At 38.0% G+C, this 24,653-nt stretch overlaps 1 protein-coding gene across 1 annotated transcript in view; it reads right to left on the reverse strand.

The window, feature by feature from the left end:
• Positions 1–24,653, reverse strand: part of LOC145692669 (uncharacterized) — a gene marked incomplete in the record, with an annotated part of 211,323 nt that overhangs the window by 62,644 nt on the left and 124,026 nt on the right. The window contains 2 exon segments of the mRNA XM_081768044.1: positions 3,040–3,290; positions 17,759–17,935. Coding sequence (XP_081624170.1) covers positions 3,040–3,290; positions 17,759–17,935 — 428 coding nt within the window.

Below are 24,653 nucleotides of genomic sequence, written 5' to 3' on the forward strand. Positions count from 1 at the left end.
TGGTTCTTAATGGTCACTAGCTAAAGAGCGTGCTTTCTGCGTGCATGGTCTCGGGTTCGACTTGGTCCTGTATACAAACCAGAATATTGATCCAGATTCCAAATAGAGTATCTATGTATAGATACTACAATGGGACCTCAGACTAATGAATGAATTCCTCACTTTTTTCTTGACCAAATTATGATTTTCCCTAACTTTCTAGGTTTACATTGTGTATTAAATATTGTTAAGCAGAATAATAAGCGCTGCACACAGGCTGCATCAGTGCAAACAAACTGGAGTTAGTGCACGCTTTTAGTATTCCTTTAGATATACTCTTTTGGTGGTTGAAGCATAATTGAAAAAATCAATCGAGAATAAGAGTGAACATATCTCCCTCCTTCCGATTTTTTTTTTTTTTTTTTTTTAACTTTTGTGAAAACTTACGGTAACTTTTGTAAAAATTTGACACAACATGATGGTGCATGTGTTTATTGAAGTTTTCACATAATCCCAACTCCATAAGGTTGAAATGTACAATCTACAATCCTTTATGTACAATCTACAATCTAATCCTGAAGACACAATCATTTACCAGTCTCTGGAAAGTTACAAGAGTCTGTCCAATTTATAAGTCGGGAGAAGAAAATAAGGTAGAAAATTATAGACCTGTAAGCATAATATGTGCACCTGCAAAAATATTAGAGCAAATAATATATATGCGTATTTTTAATCATATCAAATGTTTTGTTTCTGAAAACCAACATGGTTTCTACCCGGGTAGATCAACATTAACTAACTTAATAAATTTTACCCAGGATGTTTATGATGCATTTCATAGAAAAATACAGGTGGATACTATATATATAGATTTTGCTAAAGCTTTTGATAAAATTAACCATGATATATTATTACGAAAACTTTCTAACTTTGGTATGTCTAGTGAAATGTTAAATCTTGTGGCTTCGTATCTTAGTAATAGGAAACAGTATGTAATATATAAGTATGTAGAATCTTTTAAATATAATGTAAACTCGGGAGTTCCACAAGGATCCAATTTGGGACCATTATTTTTCTTGTTGTTTATAGACGACCTTCCGACAAAAATTAAAAGTTCAAAATGTCTCCTATATGCTGATGATATCAAAGTATATAAAGAAATTAATAGTTACGAAGATACGTTGCTACTACAAGATGATGTAACTACTATATACGATTGGAGTGTAGATAATGACCTCCCATTGAATTTCAGAAAGTGTTACTACTTAAGGTATGTAAGTAAAACAGACAATGAAAGACGTACATATACAATTAATGGTAATGCTATATCAAGAGTATATTCAATAAAAGACCTGGGTGTTACAATAAATTTTAATTTGTCATTTCATGACCATATACGAAACATTATAAAAGATGCGTATAAACGGTTAGGGTTTGTAATTAGAAATTCAAAATATTTTCATAACTTGTATACCATTATTGTAATTTACAATGCTATGGTTAGATCAAAATTAGAATATTGCTCTCTTATATGGAATCCATATCAGAAATTTCTCCAGGGACAGCTCGAACAAATTCAAAAGAAATTTTTAAGATGGTTATATTTTAAAAAATACAATATGTCTGCCTATGAAAATAGAATACCGTATGTTGCACTATTGAAAGAGTTTGACTTTATATCGTTAACTAACCGGAGAGAATATTTTGAACAACTATTTCTTTATAAAATCATAAATGGAGTAATACAAAACAGTTCCTTTTTACAAAAAATTAGTTTTAATGTAAAACAAAATCATTTAAGAAGTAGAGATCTATTTTATTGTGAGGTAGCCAGAACAGAAATGTATAGAAATTCGCCACTTATAAGAATCTGTTCGAAGTATAATTTAATAACTTCGACAAAGAAAGAGATAGATTTGGATTTTAGCGAAAATATCAGGAATTTTAAGAAGAAATTAGGTAAGTTTTATAAAATGTAAAATATTTTATAACTGATTTGATAAAATGTTTTATTTGTAAATGAGTACATAATGTTTTTAACATCAAGTGATTTTTTAAAATTTATTTTTACTTAGTTTTTGTAGAAGTGAAAAGTGAAGCTTTTTAGATGTTACATTCTTACAAATAACATGGATATTTTAGTTTGTTTAAATTTATATGTCTTTTTCATTTAATTTTTTTGTATTTGTGTGTTTTTTTTTTTTTTTTTTTTTTTGTATTTTTGTGTTTCTGCATAATATGTATACAAATGTACCTTGTGTAAGCCTCCTGTAACTGGAGCTTGTACTCTGTTGGGGGTAAATAAATAAATAAAATAAATAAATAAATCAGCCAAATCATCCAAGAACTCATTACTCATTCCATGATTTTTTAAAAAAGAAATGTTCTATGACAACTTTCGTTAAAAAAAAAAAAAAAAAAATCAATATTTGGTCTAATATTGCATACTTTTCCTTGGAATTTCCAATGGTATCAAACTGTTGGGAGTTAAAATGAATCAATTGCATCAGCTGTTTGTATTCCATACTTTTAAGGCGCCCTGTGCTAAGTGACAAAGCAATGTTCCAAACATTTAAAGGCCAAAACCAAAGAAACTACCAAATTAACAAATAATAATAAAGTTTTCTACTTACGGATATTAAATACCCTTTCCAGATTTGTTCCTTAGGTTTTTAAATGCAAACCAGTATATTTCAATTTTTATTTACCTCCTCGACTCACAAACAAAACCCCACCCTTTTTAATGGTCTGTTTAATTTTACTAAAATATGTTCTTCTATGAATATTACCTGAGTTAAAATGCAAGGCGCGATAGCTAGTTATAAATGACGTTAAGTTACACAGTAGATAGTAGCACAAGATTGGTGAACTGTCATCGCCACACACAATTTTCCAACTCAAACTCTATCTATTAGCTGATTTCAATGTTCGTGCGCCTTGCATTTCAACTCGAGGAGTGTAAGACATTTAATTTCTTTCCTTGCTAAGCCAATCGAATTTTACCCTTAGCTTAGGTTTATCTCATTTATGAATCTAGTAAAGGGTAACATATTTATTTACCTTCGCCTTGTCCTCTGCTGGAATGATTGTCTCCGGATCCAATGCAATGACTGGGATTTTAAATTCCCTAACTACTTTTCTGACTTCAGGATCACGAGTTGATCCAACGCCATCTACCAGTCCCAGGGACAGGGAAGAAACATTTGGTGGCAAAGAGCACGGCGCTGGGCCTTCACGCAGCACTGGAAAAGCATCGGCCACTAACTGAGCTGCGGAACCTTTCCTCCCGCAGCTGTCAAACACTTTCAGTCCTGAAAACAATAATACAAAGAAAAACGTTACGACTTACATTAAAATAGCACCACTGGTGGATTGAATAAATATTACCAAATTGTAAAGTAACTACAAAAATGGTTATACTTTTCTCAATAACTTTCGACCAAATTGATGGACTAGAATAAAGCTTCCATTACTCTATTGTGCATTACGCTTTGTGTACGTCAAAGACAACTACATTAAAACTGATAAACTCGTTTCGAAGATATTTAGATAATGATTTTAAAAAATGTAGAGAACGGTATACCCATTTTTCATGTGACGTAACAAAAATATGCAAAGCAACATTATATCTGACAGAAAATGTAGATAATCACTCACTGCTTCAGTGACAAATTCAATTATATATATACAGGGTGTTTCAAAACAACACCTACAACGTTTGAGAGATGATTCCTGACACCAAGATAAGACAAAAAGTATAGACCAACCTGGGTGCACAAATGCTTCCTTTCGGAGTTATAGGCTGCCGAAAACATGAAAAATGAGCTTTAAAGGTCCATAGCTCCAATATTATGGGACCTACCGTAGTCGGGTCAAAACTTCACTTAGGAACTAATATGTGCACTGTCCAAAAATCCAAGTTTCATAATCCTGCGGTACTTTTGCAATAATTTTTATAGAGGTAGTTGGCGAGTACTTCAAATTAAATGCCCGTAGCCAAACCTCCTCTAGAAAAATTGTTGCATGAGTGCCACAGGATTATGAAACATGGATTTTTGGATAGGGCACATATTAGTTCCTAAATGAAGTCCTGACCCGACTACAGTAGGTCCCATAGTTTTGGGGCTATGGACCTTTAAAGTTCATTTTTTCCATGTTTTCGGCGGCCTATAACTTCGAAAGGAAGCATTTCTGCATCCAGGTTGGTCTATACTTTTTGTCTTATCTTGGTGTCAGGAATCACCTCCCAAATGTTGTTGGTGTTGTTTTGAAACACCCTGTATAAGTCATTTTCTGAAGAAATAGCTTCTGAAAATTCCGGAAGAAATTTATTTGAGAAAGTTGCAGATATAGTTATGAGGACATTTTACAATGAAAAATGAAACAGAAAAGGGGCATTTTGGCAAGAACTATACACTCCCGATTCTAGCACTCGCTCGGTTGGGCTAATAGAAAATTTAGTTAGAATGGCTTTCCAGTGGATTTTGAATCCTAGTTTTTCTCATTGCAAAACAAGAGCGCGCAGCACTAACTGAGACAATTTAAACTTCGATCTCCAAACTGTAGGATTTTGAAAAACGAAAATAATTACCGGTATGATACTATGAATGGCGTACGTAAAGGCAGGATTGCGGGGCTTAACTCCTCTTGAGCAAGATGTGGTAAAATAAACATTTACTACTTTTGGACATATTTACAGGAATAACGATTGTCCTTATAGAATATGAGATTAAGTGCTTGAACCGCCTCCCTCTTTGATGAAATTCTGTGTACGCCAATAGATACTATTGATTGTACAGAGTCTTCCAAAAGTCCTGCAAAAAAGTAAAAAGCTGTAACTTTAAAACTACTACTTACAATTTTGTATTTTGTTTGTAATGTTTAGTGGAAATGTTAAAATTTTTGTTGGCAACAATGAGCGGATGTAAACGTTGACGTCATAACCGCAAATCACATGACAAAGATGGCGTCTACTTAAGAGAAAGCGCAGTGTGTGGCGTGGTTTTGTGAGTTAAAATCTAGTGTTTTGGTGAGAAGAAAATTCCCACAAATATATCAGAAACAACCACCTGCAGGTTCAAGTATCAAGAGATGGCACGATAAGTTCCTAACTACCGGAAGTGTCTTGGACTTGCCTCGTAGCGGAAGGCCAACAACCAGTGTTGATGCGATTCAGTCCGTGCAGGAAAGCATGTTGCGAAGTTCAAAGAAATTGTTGAAAAGCAATTCCTTGGAGATGCAAGTGCCAATGACAACGCTACACAATATCGTTCGTATGAAAATAAAGGCAAAGCCTTACAAGTTGAAACTTGTACAGGAATTGACGGAAGAAGACTGTGACATAAGAAGTGAGTTTTGTGAAATGCCATTCTTGGATTCTCGAAAAGACTTCAGCAATGTTTAGACGCAAATGGTGCTCATCTGGAGGTTTGGCGTTGAAAAAATGCTCGGAAACAAAATTTTAGACTTTCTTACATGTCCACTAAAAGTTTTGTACAAATACAATAAATGGTTACAAAGTTACAGCTTTTTACTTTTTTGCAGGAATTTTGGAAGACCCTGTATATTTTGAGCAAAAAGTCACATACCACCATTTTATTTTAAACGGATAGCGCCATTTGAATAAAAGTGCTCTTTGCACGACAACTAATGGTTTTAGTTGACAAACCGTTACAGGAAATGGATTGTGAGTCGCCTGGATTGGGTAGTGAACTATACTTGAGAACCATTGGTCTAATTTTGGAAATGTTTTAAGACCAAAGTAGGTATATTTTTAAGAAGAAGCTTATTTATTTATATATATTTTGGGGGATATTACGGGCACCTACGCCCTTAAGTTTGTCACGTGTGAGGGATGACGTCCCTCGGCCAGCACACTATCCGCGAAAATGGGGAAGGAAGAAAGCAGCCTGAGACCTGTTTAGGTACCATCCCTCCATTTCCCTTGATGTAAATGAGAAAGACTCAGTAAAACGCTCACTTAGAATGGCTGGTCTGAAAAAGCTGTGACACCTTTTTGACCGACTGCCTCCACCGGCAATCGAACCCGGGATCGCTCACACCAAAGGCGAGAGCATTAGCGACTACGCATGCGTGGCAAAAGAAGAAAAGAGGAAGAAAACAAAAAGAAATGATAATATGTTTGCTACATTACGCATGTCTATATTTCATTCACAAACTTATAATAGGTTTATCTCAATTTTATGACCACGCCCTCTTCCTGCTTCTGGGCAAACAACAATAATTTTATTTCTTCAGGTTGACGAGTATAATATCAACGCTACGCCGTTGTTCCATTTCCCTACATGTCGAATGCAAGAAATGAAAAAAAAAAAAAAAAGAGTTGACCAGCTATTTACGATGAGAACTGTTACACAGGACAGACAGACGACGTATTTATAACGTTCACTCTGCGTGAAAACAGACAAAGAAGAAAAACATGAGAATAACTTTATTCGCAAGCAAACTGGCGGACTTTCTTCTATCTTTCGGGTTCTTTCATGATCAGAAGGAAAGCACATTTCTCTTCTGGCAATAATCTGTGGCCAAATATTTTAAAAGGTATTTTTTGAAGGACATTCTTCGTTTGAATTTTATGTGACAATAAGCATGTAAAATCTATTGCATGCTGAACGCCATTAAAAATGTGAAGAAAAGAAAGATGAAGAAGAAAAAGCATAAAACGCTTGTTGATTTGCTGTTGTTTTCTTTTTCTAAACAAGTGAAGGTTGAATTTTAAATGAACAGAAACAACTCAAGTGTTTGTAGTTGTCTTTGTATATCCTAAACGAAGCTATCCACATAACCTTCTTTGGGCTTACCCTTAAACACTCGTTTCGCCCTAATTATGTAACTGTGTTACTTCTGAATTCTTTGAAGTGTAATTGTATTGTTTCCACACGACTCTAGATGAAAGAGATAACTCATGGTTATTAGGAAAATCACCACCTCATTTATACTGTAATTATAAATATTTATTGTAATCTGGTATTACATTATGGTATATTACTTGTGCTTACTAAATACTTGATTACTATACAAAAGAATTAATAAACTTCATTGTTTGTTGCAGTTACATTCACAAAGCAAGGTTTCTGTCAAAGCTTAATTGCGGAAAGTTCCGTTTCTGGTAAAGACTGATTTGTATTGCAAAGTTCCTATCCGTAAGTAGCATTATATTGATGGAAGACATCCCGTACACTTAGAAGATAAAAAAACCATTATTGCGTAACATGCAATTCCGGACCCCGGAAATCCGAACACGTTCTCAGGAAAAAAAAAAATTAACTACAGCTGGAAAATAAAAAAAATAGATTTAATCACACAAATTTAGTTTTTTTTTAAGGTTTTAACATTTTTAGACTTAATATTTATTCAAAATCATTATCTAATTATATTCTTACAAGGAGACAGTTATAGATATGCGACAATCATTTTGGACATGAGTGTAGGCTACACCCGCCAGTCAAGGTCACTGCCCAATCGACCACTGGGCCATCCTGTCTAACCTCAGTCGTTGTTTTACCGCCAATTCAGTGACGAAATAAATACGTAATATTATTTCCCGGGTAATCTGAAACCCCCGAAATCCGAACAGGCTTCGGCCCCGATTAGTTCGGATTTGAGGGGGTTGAGGGGTAATCAGAGTTTGTCCGGAAAGTTGTAGGACTGAATTTTAAAAATATATTCATAAGTTTGACACATCAACTTGATAGTTTTCAAAATGTGATCCTTCTGTACAACACATTATTTCCAGAGACTCTGCCAATTATTGGAGGTTCCTTGGAATGCAGAAACTGGAATGCTCTTCAGGTCCGTTGTTGCGGCCTCAAGGAATGGTCTGGACCGAGCCGTGGTGTCGTCTTCGTGATCCTTTTCTGTCGGAAGAACATGAAGAAATCTCAGGAGCGATATCTGGGCTGTAGGGTGGCTGGGGAAGCTATGTGATGCCATGTTTGGTCAGGAAGTCCATGACAGCAAAGGCGGTGTGGCTCGGCGCATTGTCGTGATGAAGCTTCCATGATCCACCGATTGCTGGAAAGACGCGGGCGACTCGTTTTCTAAGTCTTTCCAGTACTTCCACGTAGAATGCAGCATTTACAGTCTGACCAGGCGGTACAAACTCTCTGGTAACCACTCCTTTGCAGTCAGAAAAGATTATCAACATCAATTTCATTTTTGACTTTCTCACTCGGGCTTTTTTCGGGATCACTCCCATAAGCAGTCTTGACCATGTCATCGGTATCACTTACAGTTTTACCCAGTTTGACGCAAAACTACATCGCGTAACACTGCTCTAATAAACCATTCATTGTGAAGATGACAAGGTACCTTGAAAGGGGTTCACCTTAAACTCGATCTACACTCCGTGAAGGCTTGGAGACGACTGCGGACTGGTGCGCTGGTAGCTAAAATCCCCACCACCCAACCAACACAGTAACATCCCCCTCCTTCACCACGTTTTGGCGGGAAAAAGCAGTCCTACTACTTAACAGACAAACCCTGTACATGTAATATTGATATCTTGGATAATATTAGAAAGGATGGTGATGCTCACAATTATTCTACGCGTGGAAAGGATAATTTATCTACTGTGTCTCATCCAACATCTGCATATGAAAATTTATCTATGTATACGTAAAATTGTTATCTGGTTTATATAAAGGATAGAAACATTCGTTTATCAGGTTAGTGCGCAAGCTACTACTGAATTATAAAAAAAACTAACTTGAAAATAAAGGGCTAAGTATTAAACATGAATTTTCCAGTTATAAAACAAACCTGCACACTTTCGTTTTATTCATTTATTTATTTATTACTATTTTTCTATTTCACATAATGGAAAACTTGCGAAAATGGACAATGACATAGTCTAATATAGAATTTAATAATGTAGTTTAGCGAATATGTTTATAAAATAAAGTTGTTTATACTTTTTGGTCTTGTCGCACTGTTTATCAACTTTCCCTACAAGTATGCTAAATCAAATCTAGTTGGATTTCTTTCAATTATTTCAACCAATTTTGTCAACTTCTTCTGCTATTTCAAAGGTGTCCTAGAGAACAGTCAATTAGCTAGTTAATTTGGCTAATTGTGTTGGTTGATCAGATCAAATCAACCCCAGAAAATGCGATGTCTTTCTATTCATTCGATAGTTGCATTCAATAACATGCGATTTAGTACAAGTTCTGTTCACATAATTGGCTGAGTCGAAAGTGAAGTCAGTTCAATTAAATCGTTCATGAATCGACTAAATAAAAACGTAACGATTGTTTTTTAACGGAATCAAAGAGAACGGGAACGGTGAATGGTGGAAACTTCATAACGAGAAACTACATAAATTACATCGTTCACCAAACATTGTTAGGGTCATCAAATCTAGGAGGCTTTAGGTGGGCAGGTCATGTAGGCAGAATGGAAGAAAGTAGGAATGCTTTCAAAGTTCTAACTGGAAATCCAATCGGAAAACGACCATTAGGAAGGCCCAGGCGCAGATGGGAGGACAATATTAAAATGGATCTCGTAGAAATAGGAATACAAAATAGAAACTGGATCTAGCTGGCTAAGGATAGAAGTCAATGGAGAGCTTTTGTGAACGCGGCATTGAACCTACGGGTTCCATAGGCCATAATGTTAGTTAGTTAAATGGAATTAAGCTTTTGCACTCCGAGTTCTGTAGAAAAATAAAATCTTGGCAATCTTACTCTTGCCCCATCACTGCGAAATTAAAATACCGCTAATTTTACAGTAATTGTGTGATATCTTCAAATAGATAAAAGATAATACAAAAGTGGAACAAGACCTCCCTAGACAATATTATTTTACGTGAGATACCGTAATCACGATTCACTTATCTGCTTTCGATTTCCTGCCATTTAGAAAATCGGCATTTATTTCTAAATAACTGAAAACAGAAAGCTACTAGGTGACTCGTGATAACGGTACATCATCCAAAATAACGTTGTCTAGGGAGGTTTTGTTTCACTTTTCGATTATCTTTTATCTATTTGAAGATATCACATAATTACTGTAAAATTAGCGGTATTTTAATTTCGCGGTGATAGGGCCTCTTAAGAACTATAAGAAGACATCTAGCTAATATATTGAAGTTTGAAAAACCGCTAAGAAAATGAAAGTCCTCGTGAAACAGCGCTGTCATGACAGGATTATAGTTTGATTACCAGAAAATCTAAATGGTTACTCCAAGCTCTTCCCCGCCTACCATTTTAAAATTTCTTCTGTCGTCTTTGCTATAGAATAGGCCTCGCTGGTAAAAATTTTATGAGAATATTCACAAGCAAAAATAAGAAAGTTTTATTTTCCGTTGCTTATAATCTGCAATCTTCCGTGCTGTCGAATTGCCTTCTTTATTCAATGCTTTCACACGATGACGATCGGGTAGCCATGAGAGACGCTTGGATGCAAACCGGAACTGACTGAGTGGCTGCTTGCTATGTTTCCCTTCCTTGTTCACATTTGCATAAACTATAAAGCCGTAAAGCATGAGAAACGAAAGTACAAGAAATCACTCCTTTATCTTTTATTCAAGTTTCTAAAGCTTTTTCTCCGTTTCAATTCCACTATAGACATAAAAACTCTTATTTTGTTGTCTTTTATAGAACTCCCGCGCGCGCAAAAAAAAAAAAAAAAAAAAAAACTTTATCGAGTTTAGTGGGTAAGAGGGCAAACATGCAAACATGTCAATTCACTTAATGGTAAAAATTGAAATAGTCTAGCACAAAAATAGAGATCTTAGGTGCAGAAAAAAAGACTAGTGTCTATATAATTCGCAGAGTCGCGGTGCCTCAGTGGTGCGTGAGGTCCCTAGTTCGATCCTAGCTGGCTCTAAGCGGACTTTGTGGTGGACAAACACCGTGTGCGTGGGTTTTCTCCGGGTTCTCCCATTTCCTCCCACTTTATTTATTGAATTCATTTCTCATAATTACAGTCTTCTTTAGCCTAGCCGGCATAATCGTGGGACGTAAAACTGATAGATTTCATTTCATTTTTGGATCAAAAGATCCAATATATTTCAACCAAAAATTTTCTTGTAGGTCTTACATCTGGAGAACTACGTGTAGTGTAGCCAAAACCAAACTATCACTTAACTCAGTATGATGTGCTTATTCGGTTAAAAAAAAAGAAAGAAAAAGAAAAGAAAAGAAAAAAGAAAGAAGAAAAAAAGAAAAAAGAAAACTCGATTTAGGGTCTGTTCAAAAATTTTGTGGCACCTAATTTAAGATCCAATATACCTGTATTTAAATCAAAAAAAAAATTTTGTACCCATTATATCTGGAGAACTACGTGTAGTGTACAGAAACCCAAACTATTACTTTACGAAAAGTAGATTTACGGATCGTCCCAAAATTTTGCGGCCCCTGATCCAAAAACCAATTATTATTGTCCAAGATGGGAATCTTTTTTATGCATTTTTACGATCATTCCTAAGATTCTCGTTTATTTACATCTAGAATTGCTCTTTTCCTCCTACTACTCATTGCATTTCCTTTTTATTTGATCTTCCACAAATTCTTTGTTTCTCTGTCAGTTTAACGTCCCAAAAATTGTGCTCGTTAGGCCAAATGTATAATCTTGATGGTAAATGCATAACGATAATGAAACAATGATAAAAGATATTTGGAGGTCGTTCCACAAGAAATGCTATAGTGATCGCAAGGAGTCGTGAAGTTTGACCTAGATTTACCAAATTCAGCACCCAATTGACCGCGAAATCCGGTCATCATCCACAAGAGATGCTATAGTGATCACAAGGAGTCGTGAAGTTTGATCTAGATCTACCAATTTCAGCATCCAATTGACCGCGAAATTGTGTTCCGGTCATCAATTCCAATCATGAAATATTCCCAGTGTCGTGACTGGTACTATATGGAGAACATCTCCAGAGGGTACAGTGTTGTCTGATTGCCGCTAAGTATTGTCTTGTTTATTTTTGCTGTTGTTTTATATTTTTGCTATTATTATTTTTACCAATAAATTCGAATAATTATTAGCGTCCGTGTTACAGTGCTTTAAGTGTTTTTTTTTTTTTTTTTTTGTTGTTGTTGTTGCAAGTTTGCCACGTTCTCTAAGTTTGGCAATATTGTTGATGCACGTCTGCTGTTTTACGTTTTCTCAAGTGTGCGTTCGGAAGACAGCTCCACGAACCGTATCGAATTTTTCCGATGCATCACACGTGAGGGAAAACAATTCTATGATTGTTGTGGAACCTAGGCTTCACGAGTCGTCGCGATCACTATAGTGGCAATGGAGTAAACAGAGCTTTAAAAAAAATAAGTGGCAAGGGCGCCGATTTCTCTGTAAATTTGGGGGGGGGGCATTCAGATACAGAAGGTATATATATGAGGATTTTAAGACAAATTGCACTCAAATTATGGCAAATATTGTATATTCATAAATACAATAGTGGGCCCACATGAGCTTTCCGGGGGGGCGGGCGCCCCAGGATCGGCGCCCTTGAGAAGTGGCATATGCTTAGTTATAGCAAAGTGGCCACATAGACACTATCTTCTTGATTAGTTTGTAACAGTTTTATAGTTATTTCAATAACATTTTGTAGAACATATCCTAGATGGTTTCTTTTTATATTTTATTTTCTTTCTTTTCCCTTTTTCTCTTTTTTAAAAAATTTGTGAATGCAGATTGTTGGAGTCTTGATTGCAAGGAGAAATACTTTTCATTACAATTTAGAGATCAAAACATAAAACCGGGGGCGTAAATAAGGTCCCCGCAGACCCCGCATTGCAGGGGGCCCCAAATCGTGAAATAGGACGTAGAAAGGGGCCCCACACCATACTAACTGCGGGAGGGCCCCCATGCCTTTACTTACACCACTGCGATAAAACTCATGGTCTGAGAAGGATTCGAGTTTGTGGTCGTAAGCTGTAACGCCCATGCATCTACCCGTAGAGTTGAAAAATTTAAAATTTTGAGTTTAACATCCCACGATTATGTCTGTTAGGCTAAGCGAGACGATGATTATAGCAAGGAAATGATGAATTGGTGGAATGAGAAAGTGGGAGGAAATGGGAATACCTCGAGAAAACCCACGAGTACGGTGTTTTCGACTACAAACTTGCTTGGTCTGGGATCAAACTAGGGACCCCATGCACCAGAGGTAAGCACTTTACCACTGAGCCACCACCGTGCCCACCAATAGAGTTGAGTTGATTTGATTTTGAAAAAAATGAAATGAAATCTTTGAGTTTTACGTCCCACGTTTATGCCGGTTAGGCTAAAGGAGACGGTGATGATGAGTTATGAATGAAATGGTGGAATGAAGAAAGTGGGAGGAAACGGGAGAACCCCGAGAAAACCCACGCACACGGTGTTTGTCCACCACAAAGTTCACTTGGCGGGAGCTGGGATCGAACCCGGGACCCCAAGCACCAGAGGTGAACGCTCTACCACTGAGCCACCGCGGCCCCTGATTTGATTTTGAGTTTAACGTCCCTTTTAGCAGCAGTGAGGCTATATGAGATGTGGACCTACTGATCAACGTGGAATTTGAACCATATGAGCTCCAGCTGGGAATCGAAGCAGGGTCTCCCACGCCAAAAAGGCGCGTACGTTAATGACAGCCACGAAAGAGCTTATCTACCTGTACCTCGTAGAGTACACACTCACGATCATTTATGGCTGGAATTCAACGCATTTAATTATGCGATTATGTTGTAAATAATGTTTGACAATAAGCATTGGAGAAAAGTTCAGAGGAATATTTCTGTTACATACACATGCTGATAATAATCATGAATAAAAAGATTTTCTTTTTAAAAAAGAATGGAATCCATGCTAATATCAGAGGAAACCTCTTTTCTTGTAATTATTTTTTTCTCTCCTTCTGTTGAGGAAGACATTTTCCATCTTTCTGCTTGGCTGCACAAGCGACGGAAAAGGTCACACCAGTTCATATTGTATGGATGAATTGCTCACAAGAATTATTCTTTGTAACGATTTTTCTCCTATTACTTCTTTACCTTCCCCTGCCTTCTTATCTAAGATCAAAGGAAGCATCAAACATCTATGTATTGAATTCTAAAAAGTTTTATTCATTTAATATATATATGCAATGCAATACAAGAAACAAAATATGGAGTGTTCAGAAAGTGAATATACAACTACGTAGGTTTCTTCCAGAAAATTTAATCCACAGGGATTGAATCAAAATTATGTCATATTGCTGGAGGGGGGGGGCACTGTGGCTCAGTGGCAGAACGCGTACCTCTGGTGTGTGGGGTCCCTGACTCGATCCCTCATCAAGTAAATTTGTGGTGGACAACATCGTGATCGTGGGTTTTCCCGTTTCCTCCCACACTCTCATTCCACCAATTTTTCCATCATCATTCCTTTACCATAACCTCCTTTAGCCTAACGGGCATAATCGTGGGACGTTAAACTGAAATTTTGATCAGAAACAACCTTACCTAATTTTAACAGGTTGACTGCCATGAGCATCATATGTGGTGCTCACCTTATTTCTCTGTGGGGCCATGAGCACCATATATGATGCTCATGTTTGATATCACAAATTACTAACCTATCCAGATTCTTGAGCATCATATATGATTCTTATTGTCACAAATTACTGTGAAAGACCATGAGCATCACATATGGTGCTCGGCTCCCATTGGTACATTTTCGGGAGAAAAAATATCGCGACAAAAATGTGTTATAACTATCCATAATCGAGCCAAAGGTAAGAAGAAATTTATGGCCTCCTGGGACCAGTACCCTCAAATCACCTTGGCAGTCAATTTGTTAAACATCAGTTATTATGTCTTACAGAAAATTGGAATCTAACCTAACATATTTATTGAATAATACTGCTGCGACGGGTCGCTCGTTTAGCAAAGATTGCATAGGGAAAATTGTTAAAATTCTTTACACAATGAATCGTTCTTTAGAGCTCTTGAAAGTTGTTAGTTAATATTCCGTAGAGTACGTGGTTTGGTTAAGAGACTGTTTACATATCGGTACGTTCACCTTTTGTTGTTAAAATGACCCAGTGACTCAGTCACTCAAAATGAAACAAACAGCCAGCCGACTAGTGCCATACACAACATTCAGTGTGAGGGAAGAAGAAATGTAATGCTCTTACCAATAGGAGATGTGGTTACAATAACGGCACTACCGGTTTTCGTATCAAATGATCATTAAGACGAGACCAACCACGTCTGCTGAATTCTAAATTAGCAAATCGCATCTTCAGACATCGGGAACCAGAAGATTGATTCTCAATTTCAGTTGTCCGAGGTTCTGGAATTTGTTTCCATATTCCATATAGTGTTAACTTTTGAAAATGGAAATACCTGATACCCTCTTGGAGTACGTATATACTCTTTAAGAGTCTTCATCCCGGCGAAATTAAAATACCACTAATTTTACAGTAATTATGTGATATCTTCAAATAGATAAAAGATAATTGAAATGTGGAACAAGAGCGCCCTAGACAATATTATTTTGCGTGAGGTATCGTTATCACAAGTCACCTAGTGGCTTTCCGTTTGCATTTATTTAGAAACGCGAAAATAAATGCCGATTTTCAAAATGGCTCGAAATCGAAAGCAGATAAGTGAGTTGTGATAACGGTTTCTCATGTAAAATAATATTGTCTAGGGCGCTGTTGTTCCACATTTCGATTATCTTTTATCTATTTGAAGATATCACATAATTACTGTAAAATTAGCGGTATATTAATTTCGCCGGGATGAAGACTCTTAAATAAAATTGTGCGTTTCGCAGTTCGAATTTAATAACTTTAATTACTTTTGAAACATTCATTAAACTTACTCATTCCAGTTTTAGTTGAGTCGGCACATGTCATTTTTATAGGCTAATATCAATAATACATCACATCATGGTATGAGAATCAGTGGAACGTAACTCCATTTTCGTATGTTTACGGGAGAGAGGGGGAAAAGTGTTTTTTTCTTTCAAGTAAATTTTCTTTTAATAAGATGGTAAACACATTATTGCATAGCAGACAAGTTAATGACAAAGTCAACTTCAATAACACTAAATGAAACTTTTGAGTTTTACGTCCCACGATTATGCCGGTTAAGCTAAAGGAGACGGTGATGATGCGAGATGAATGAAATGGTGGAATGAAGAAAATGGGAGAACCCCGAGAAAACCCACGCACACGGTGTTTGTCCACCACAAAGTTTACTTGGCGGGATCAGGGTTTGAACCCGAGACCCCAAGCACCAGAGGTAAACGCTCTACCACTGAGCCACCGCGGCCCCAAACAAATAACACCAAGTGGAGCATTCAGAGTTATGTTCATAATCCAAGGAAACAAAAATTCCATTTTTTTTTTTTTTTTTTTTTGGAGTTACGTTCCTCTGGTACGACGATATTTAAAACAAAAAGGCAAATATAACTGGCAATATAATTATGGCATACAGAAAATATACTTGAAAAATTGGTTATACGATCTTCCCTGCAGCTGGTAATGTCTTATAATGCCTGCATTTTTTCACTGAATCTGGATGCATTATTTTATTGGAAAATGTAACCGACTCTCTTGAACTGAGTATCTCTTGAAAATGTACTATTATTGACCTTGAGCAGTTTTGATAATTTTAGTAAATTTTCCTGCCTTCAAAGTCCACGCATGACAAGTCGATATCAAAGCGAATTATAAGCTTTGCTTTAACGATATTCATCGACAAACGATTCCTTTCGGCACGCCAAAATAATCTGAATAGAATAGAGAATATAACTAGTAAAAGTAAGATCTACCGGACATTTAACGTCCGGTTTTGGGATCTTGCCGGTCACCGAACAAGGAAGTCAAAAACCGAACTGTCCGATAAAATACCGCACGGTAGGCAACTCTTATTTCTATAACGATTCACAATTATTTCAGAAGGTCTGCATTTTGCAACCAATCAACCTTTACGTTTTTGTTCGTGGTCTCTGCCACTGGTTGTTGTTTCTAGAACTTTAAGGTTCTTCTCTAGTACCGAGGCTATATGAGACGTTAACCTACATTTTAATATGGAATCTAAATTTACATTGGGAATTAGATTTATTGTGGTATGGAGTTGTCTACTTTTGTAGAAGAATGTTCTTAAAACAGTCCTGGTCAATCTTCTGTCTCTACAATGTCCTGTACTTTTCATCTATAAGTGGAATAAACAAAATAGGTGCAAATCTTACATACACCTGGAAACACTGGGGGTACACAGAATTTCATAAAAGGATGAAGGAATTCACGCACCCATACTATAAATGTACCACATTGACTTGACACCTTGTCTTCCGTTCCGAGCGCTGCTATCGGCTGAAGGAATTCCACTCCCTTTCGCAGAGGCTCTCTCGCTTAGCAACAGCTAAACCCTTATTGGCTCAACGCGTGGGTGTGTCAAGAGTGAGTTTTAGTTCGCATTTTTGCCACGACTCAAGACATTTTGGCAGCACTTTAGTATAGTTTTAGGCAGGGGTGGATCAAGGGGGGCGATCGGGGCGATTTCCCCCAGAAGAGGAAACTTTCTTATTTTATATATAAATAAAACCCATCCCAGAGTTTGGAGCTCTTAAAAGTAGCTCTAAATAGCACTATTACAATCCACCGCCCTCAGAAGTCCGTCCTAGATCCACCCCTAGCTCTAAGTAGCAGTATTACAACTCACCGCCCCCCTCCCAGAAGTCTGTCCTGGATCCGCTCCTGGTTTTAGGATACCGCTTCTTGTATATATATCTGAAAACGGTAAATGTTTATTTTTCCTTAATAGCTACCATGTTGAACACTTACCTATTGGCACTCCTGGAATGAAAGAATCATCCAGAATACGAGATCCTATTTCCATAGCACGAAGGTTTAAAATGGCAGTCAACCATCGCATAGATTCAAAGATTTCAACGCCATCTCTCGTTGGTGGACCACAACCAAAGAGTCCAGCTCCTTTCTCACGAACTTGCAGGACAACACCTAATATAGAAAAAGAAAATTGAATTAGTAGTCAGGAAAGCAAGAGTAAATTCTCAGCGATAAGGTAAAGGAAAATTACAGCAAGTTAGTTTGCTATCGTAATTTACAGCCCACATGCACCTGAAACACAGAAACCTAACAGAACAAAGCAACTCAGTGGCGCTGTCAGAAGTAGCTGAGAGTTGTCTTGTCTTGTCTGGAACCATAGGTGTGGTTGTAAGAAAAAAGCAGGAGCCTTACTAGCTAAGTCTACTATTGCACTGAAAATTGTTAGAAGATGGTTGAATTGTACTAAACATTGAAGTTGTTTGCACTAAAAAAACGAGGTCATGATATAAGTCAAAATCAAAATGGCGCGGGTGTAAACCTGAATTTACCCGCGTTAATCGAAATTGTTTTAAAGTAAAATCGTTATACAAAAACAGCGACGTCAGGGATGTCCATGCAGTATAACAATTGAAATCAATTAAAATAAATCAAATAATAACACTTCTATGAAAGGAAATAAATTATACGAAACTGGAGCTCGAGAAATCCTGCCCAACCCTGACGCCAGGAGGATTTCGATAGTTCAGAACAGAGATGTTCTTCCTCGCGAGGGTGGCCCTCTCGAGGGCATCCTCACCCTCAAGTTCCCTCGCCCACAGTGACGCGAGGGCGAGGGAGCGCGAGGGCGAGGGTGCGCGAGGGCAAGGACAAGCTTCGATGGTGAGGGTGCGCGAGGGCGAGGACAAGTTTCCGCAGCGAGGGCGAGGGTGCGCGAGGGCGAGGAAAAGCTTCGATGGCGAGGGTGAGGGTGCGCGAGGGCGAGGAAAAGCTTCGACGAAGAGAGCGAGGGTTTGCGAGGGCGAGGACAAGTTTCGGCAGCGAGGGCGAGGACAAGCTTCGATGGCGAGGGTGAGGGTGCGCGAGGGCGAGGAAAAGCTTCGACGAAGAGGGCGAGGGTGCGCGAGGGCGAGGACAAGTTTCTTCAGCGAGGGTGAGGATGCGCGAGGGCGAGGACAAGCTTCGATGGCGGGGGTGAGGGTGCGCGAGGGCGAGGAAAAGCTTCGACGAAGAGGGCGAGGGTGAACGAGGATGAGGGCCAAGTGTTACTGCGGAAGCGAGGGTGCACGATGGCTAGAGACAACTTCCTTCAGGAGAACAAGGACACGCGAGGGAGGAGGACAAGCTTCCTTAAAAGCAACTGTTTTGGAGTTTGCTCTTTGACCTCTTTTGAGGAGAGGCAAAATTGAAAATATCATCTGCCATGTCCCCTAGATGAAAAGTTAGTGTCATAGCAAGGTTATACATTAATTGTATTTTTCCTTTCAATTAAATTTCTCTTGTGTACGTACATAATTATTAAAAATAATAATGCAAATAAGAATAATATTTGATTTTTCCCATGAAAGTTTCCGGGTAGAAATAGCGCTACAGTAAGAAGTAAGTGTGCCTCATTGTTGCCCTCCCTGTGTTGGAGGCGTTTTAGATAAGAAGTGTCTACTACACTGTCATGTTTAAAGAGTGTTGGTAGACAGACAGACAGTCACTCACGTCATTCAGCTGTAAATGACAAGAGCGCTGATATCTGAACAAACACAATCAATGAGAGAACCATCAGAATGCAGTAGATCAGATGGAAAAAGACGTGATAGAATGACTTTGGTTCATAGATGGCCATTTTGCTCTGGACTCTCTCGGTCTCGGGCTCATTTTTTCCAACTGGGCTCTTGCTCATTTATTCCTTTGGGAATCGTGCTCGGGCTCACTTCCCTCAGTTGGACTCGCGCGGACTTATTTCATTGGCGCGAGAACGGTTGAGCGCGATTGCCGAGCTAGCGAGCGTTGGGCTCGTGAGTTTGGATGCCCATGAAATGGGCTGATTAATAGCATACATCCTCCTCCAATGTCCACCACTGATGAAGTTGTTACAATTAATCGGAATTTTCATAGTTTTGTGACAGCCCAAACTATTATCTGAATCGATATTTGTTAAAATAATGTCAGTCACTATTGTATCGAATTTCATTGTTTCTGTTTTTATAATCTACGTGGGTAGAGCTATCATTTAGTTACAAAATAAATAATATGTTTTTTCTTGTCCTTAAATAGAACTATCTGACACGTTAATACTGAAATTTTGTTAAAAGAGCTGCTTTAACAAAATAAATTTAATAAGTTCCACAAGACATAAGTTGTTTATGCAGCCGAAATTTGCAACTGTTGACTGATTGCCGTTTAGCGTCCTCTTTCGTCGGCGAGGCTATATGAGAAGTGGACCTATAGGTTTAACGCGGAATTCGATCCACTGTCGTTCAATGTTCTCCCACTCGAAATTGTCCCCAGGACACCATGCACCAAAGGTTCGCGTGCAAGCCAGTGAGATAGGGTTTGTATGTTGTGTTGTTCAATGATTTTTATTAGGAATAAAATACGTTACAGGATGATATACTGATTGTAAATATTATAGAGCAAGTATTGAACGATTGTGTGGTAAAAGGAGAAATATAAATTTGGACAAATTAAAAAAAAGGCCTGAAAAAAACTGTAGGATATATGAAACATATAAAACTTAGGAAAAGCCACTTCAGCAAAACGAGCAGGATTTTGTTGTGGGTAAACAGTTTAATCATATTATTATTAATTTCGCACAAATGTGCCACACATCATAGCATGGGCGGCGATTAGGGGGGCAAAGGGGGACAGCTACCCCCCCCCACTATTTTGAAATGACCCATTAATGTCGCTATATAGTTTCATTTGGAAATATAAAGTTTTTGTATGTATTAAGGTTCATAGAATGAAAATGGTGCCATAAAATATTTGCCGTTCCGTGAGTACGTATTAGTTGTCTTCCCGTGCAGTTAAGAAAGCTACAGGAGTTGCGTTTTAATTGCCACGAAAAATGGCTCAAAAATTAACCTATCCGAGTGTACTTTGATATTCATTTCTTCTTACAAGGGCTCGATATGTTAGTCAGCCGCTTTAGAACTAATTAAGATAACATTTCGCAGAAAAAGAAGTCCTTCATAAGCAGTGTGTCTTTCAGAAACAATGTTCTGGGGGAAAGGGCACACTTAGTATCCCGAGGCGGCACTGCAGGTACTATTCTATTCATTATTATATTATAGACGTATTATTTTGGTCTCCTTCGGGGGGAGGCTCTCAGAGCTTCGGGGGGCAGTACCCCCCCAAAAAAACATGTCTGGAAGAAACACTCTTCAGACTGTTGATAAATGATGTAAACGTCACTATCGACCGAGATCTCCATTGTAACAGTTGTTCCATTTTAAGTGTTCCACAGTAAGTTATACGATGATATGTTTAGTTTCCTTTCTTTAGGACGTATGTTAAGCAAGGGCGGATCCAGGACGGACTTCTGGTGGGGGTGGTGGGTTGTAATACTGCTACTTAGAGCTACTTTTAAGAGCTCCAAACTCTGGGATGCGTTTTATTTGTATATATAAAATAAAGAAGTTTCCTCTTCTGGGGGGGAGAGATCGCCCCCCCCTTGATCCGCCACTGACGATAAGGAAATAATTCAACACCTCTCGAGGCCTCCTCACTTTCAATTACCCTCGCCCTCAATGATATGAGGGCGAGGGTGCGCGAGGGCGAGGAAAAGTTTTGAGCACGAAGGCGAGGGCGAACGAGGATAATAGACAACACCTATCGCGAGGGCGAGGACAAGCTTCGATGGCGAGGGTGAGGGTGCGCGAGGGCGAGGAAAAGCTTCGACGAAAAGGGCGAGGGTGTGCGAGGGCGAGGAGAAGCTTCGACAGCGAGGATGAGGGTGCGCGAGGGCGAGGACAAGCTTCGATGGCGAGGGTGAGGGTGCGCGAGGGCAAGGACAAGTTTTGGCCGCGAGGGCGAGGGTGTGCGAGGGCGAGGACAAGCTTCGACGGCGAGGGCGAGGGTGCGCGAGGGCGAGGACAAGTTTCGACAGCGAGGGTGAGGGCGCGCGAGGGCGATGAACAATTCCATTCGCGAGGGCGAGGGCGAACGAGGGCGAGGGCCAACTGCTACTGCGAGGGCGAGGGTGAGTGAGGTCGAAGTAAAATGAACATCTATGGTTCAGAAGCACTAAATAACTTCGCAAATCAGAGTTGCCAGCCTCAGACAAGAAAATTATCGAGTTTCGCCTTTAAAATTATCATATATTACAAAATAAATAAATAAATAAATATCGTAAGGTAAACACACCGGATTTCGACAGGTTAAGGACATTTTTTTTAATGAATCGCTTATTGTGGCCATAATATTGGTTGGTGTTGGCCCATTTTTTCCTTGAGCTTTGCAATCCCTACTAATACGAAAAGTCACTTCAAGGCTGAAATGTTAATGTTAAAATTTTTTATGAAACTGGAACTCGCCAATGGAACCCGAATTCGACACACTTCACCTGGTTTCGACAGTTGCGGTACCTGAATTCAACATCTTCAATTATATCCATGTAAAACATTAAGTCGGCATTATTAGTAATAGTAATCTCTTCTCAGCTTCAAATATTGTTTAATTATTATGCAGACATTATCAGACGGGCAAAAGAACACAACTTAAATTTTCTGAACTGAGTAGTTAGTTCGATATGATTCTCAATTCGACATGCTGGAAGCTTATTTCGACATTCCATGTCGAACTGAATTACCCAAAAATCTAGGTTAAGGCAGCGACTAGAAAATTGAACTCAAGGGTAATTGGTGACTAATCATGCTGTCTATGTTCCTTGTTAACTACTTTTTAAATAATATTTGCATTTATTTTGTAATAAATTACATAAGTTATTACAAAATAAATACAAATTTATTTAAAAAGTAGTTAACAAGGAACATAGACAGCATGATAAGTCATCAATTACCCTTGAGTTCAATTTTCTAGTCGCTGTCTTAACCTAGATTATTGGGTAATTCAAATTCTGGTCACACTGTAATTTCTATGGATGGTAACACTGAAAATTCTTAAGATTCCTATTTTCGGATGTAGAATAACATTATTTATTATTGTGGTAAGTTACATTTCAATATCCGTCTTCACTTACGAGAAACGAAAAAAAGAAAAATTGTTAGCTTTTGAAAAATATTTAGTAGTCTGCCCCTTAAATAGAGATGCAATCATTAAAATCACTTCCATTTCAATCAATGACGTAACTACAGGGTGGGGGGCAAACGGGGCTTGTGTCCAGACGCCGCATTGGTGTGTGTGTGTGCACAACTGGTCAAATATTTGTTTTCACTGTAAGACAAGGAAAGGGATTTTAGCAAATTAAAGACCATAAAAATTACCTCAGAAACTTAACAGAACAACAACGACTTACCAACCTTAGGATCATATCCCTAGAGCATAACTTAGCTTCAATGCTATCTTTTGAGGACATTGTAAAAACCTTTGCAGCCAAAATAGCCCACAAAGTTAAATTTTAGTTCCAGCTTTTTGTGTTTTCATTTAACTTACATCGATTTAAGAGATTTGCAAAATGTGTCCGAGCATAATACTCGAGAGAACAGCTTAACTGTTTGTCATAATTAAATATTCTACTCTAAACCAACAGACTGTTGATTCATTCTACACATATGCACATCCCGAAATAATTTCAAAAATATTGTGATTTGCAGTTATTATGATAAGACTATAAGAATATGTCAATCGTGCTACTGTGAGATTATTATTTGGCAATCAAATACTAATTAGTTTGGTGTTTTATCTTGTACTAAAAATTAAATTATTTAATGCAATTTTGAAATCAAGCGTTACCACTTGAAGAAAATAATGGAATGGGAGAATTACTGTGTGATGCTAATATTAGGTGCAGGCCGGTAGCCAGCCCAAAAATGTAGGGGGCCCGGCTGAAGTTAGGGGGGCCGATCCAACCATACTATAGTTTATCATCGTATTATAGTTCATTTGCAAGCCTACAGTGAAAATTGTTAGGGGGCCCGCCCCCTTGAACCCCCCTGGATACGGGCCTGAATAGGTGTAGTTGGGGAATGTTTTGGTTTGGTTGGTCAGAAGGGGGGCGCTAAAGTTCTTGCCCCGAGTGACAACTAGTTTAGTTGCGTCGCTGATTTCAATAGAAAACTTCACTTTTTCATGTAAATGAATGGGTTCAAAAATTAAGATGTCATAGGTATTAAACTATAGTACCAAGGAAGGGCGATTCAAGCTCCGACATTCTTATTGTTTTAGGATCTTTTGTATGTGTTTAATATGTGTTTGTTTTTTCATAATATCTTGTCGGGGAATTAAACCCGAAAATGTCCCTTTGCTTGGCAGAGGAAAGCATTTTTTTTGTTTTACTTTTTTGCAACAAAAATTTCTTCTTCAAAATCGTCCTATCAATTTTAAAATAAAATAATTTTGTTGTCGGTATGTTTTCACTTGTTCTACGATCATTTCAAACTAACAAAATACTTTTACAAGGAAAAAAAAATAATTATCATTCATTTCATTTCGTCGTTTTACTCTTTTGCCTTACAGATAGGAAGAAATACACGACCCTGACGCCACCTAGCGGCAATAAACAAGCGAATGAAGAAAGAAGTTGTGCCAGATTGAATACACTGTGCATTGACGAATGTGAAAGAATATTTTTACTGCCCTACATTATAGAGGCCAAGCGTTATAGTCAAACTGGCTGTGCAAGTTCATGGCCAGCGCGAAAATGTAGAATCAGGTAAAAATTTTCAAATCAAGAAAATGAAAAGTTGTTTGCTTCTGGCTTCCCATTTTATAGTGAACA

This window comes from Thermobia domestica, chromosome 8 (assembly GCF_964235325.1).
Source record: "Thermobia domestica chromosome 8, izTheDome1.hap1.1, whole genome shotgun sequence".
NCBI classification, from domain to species: domain Eukaryota; kingdom Metazoa; phylum Arthropoda; class Insecta; order Zygentoma; family Lepismatidae; genus Thermobia; species Thermobia domestica.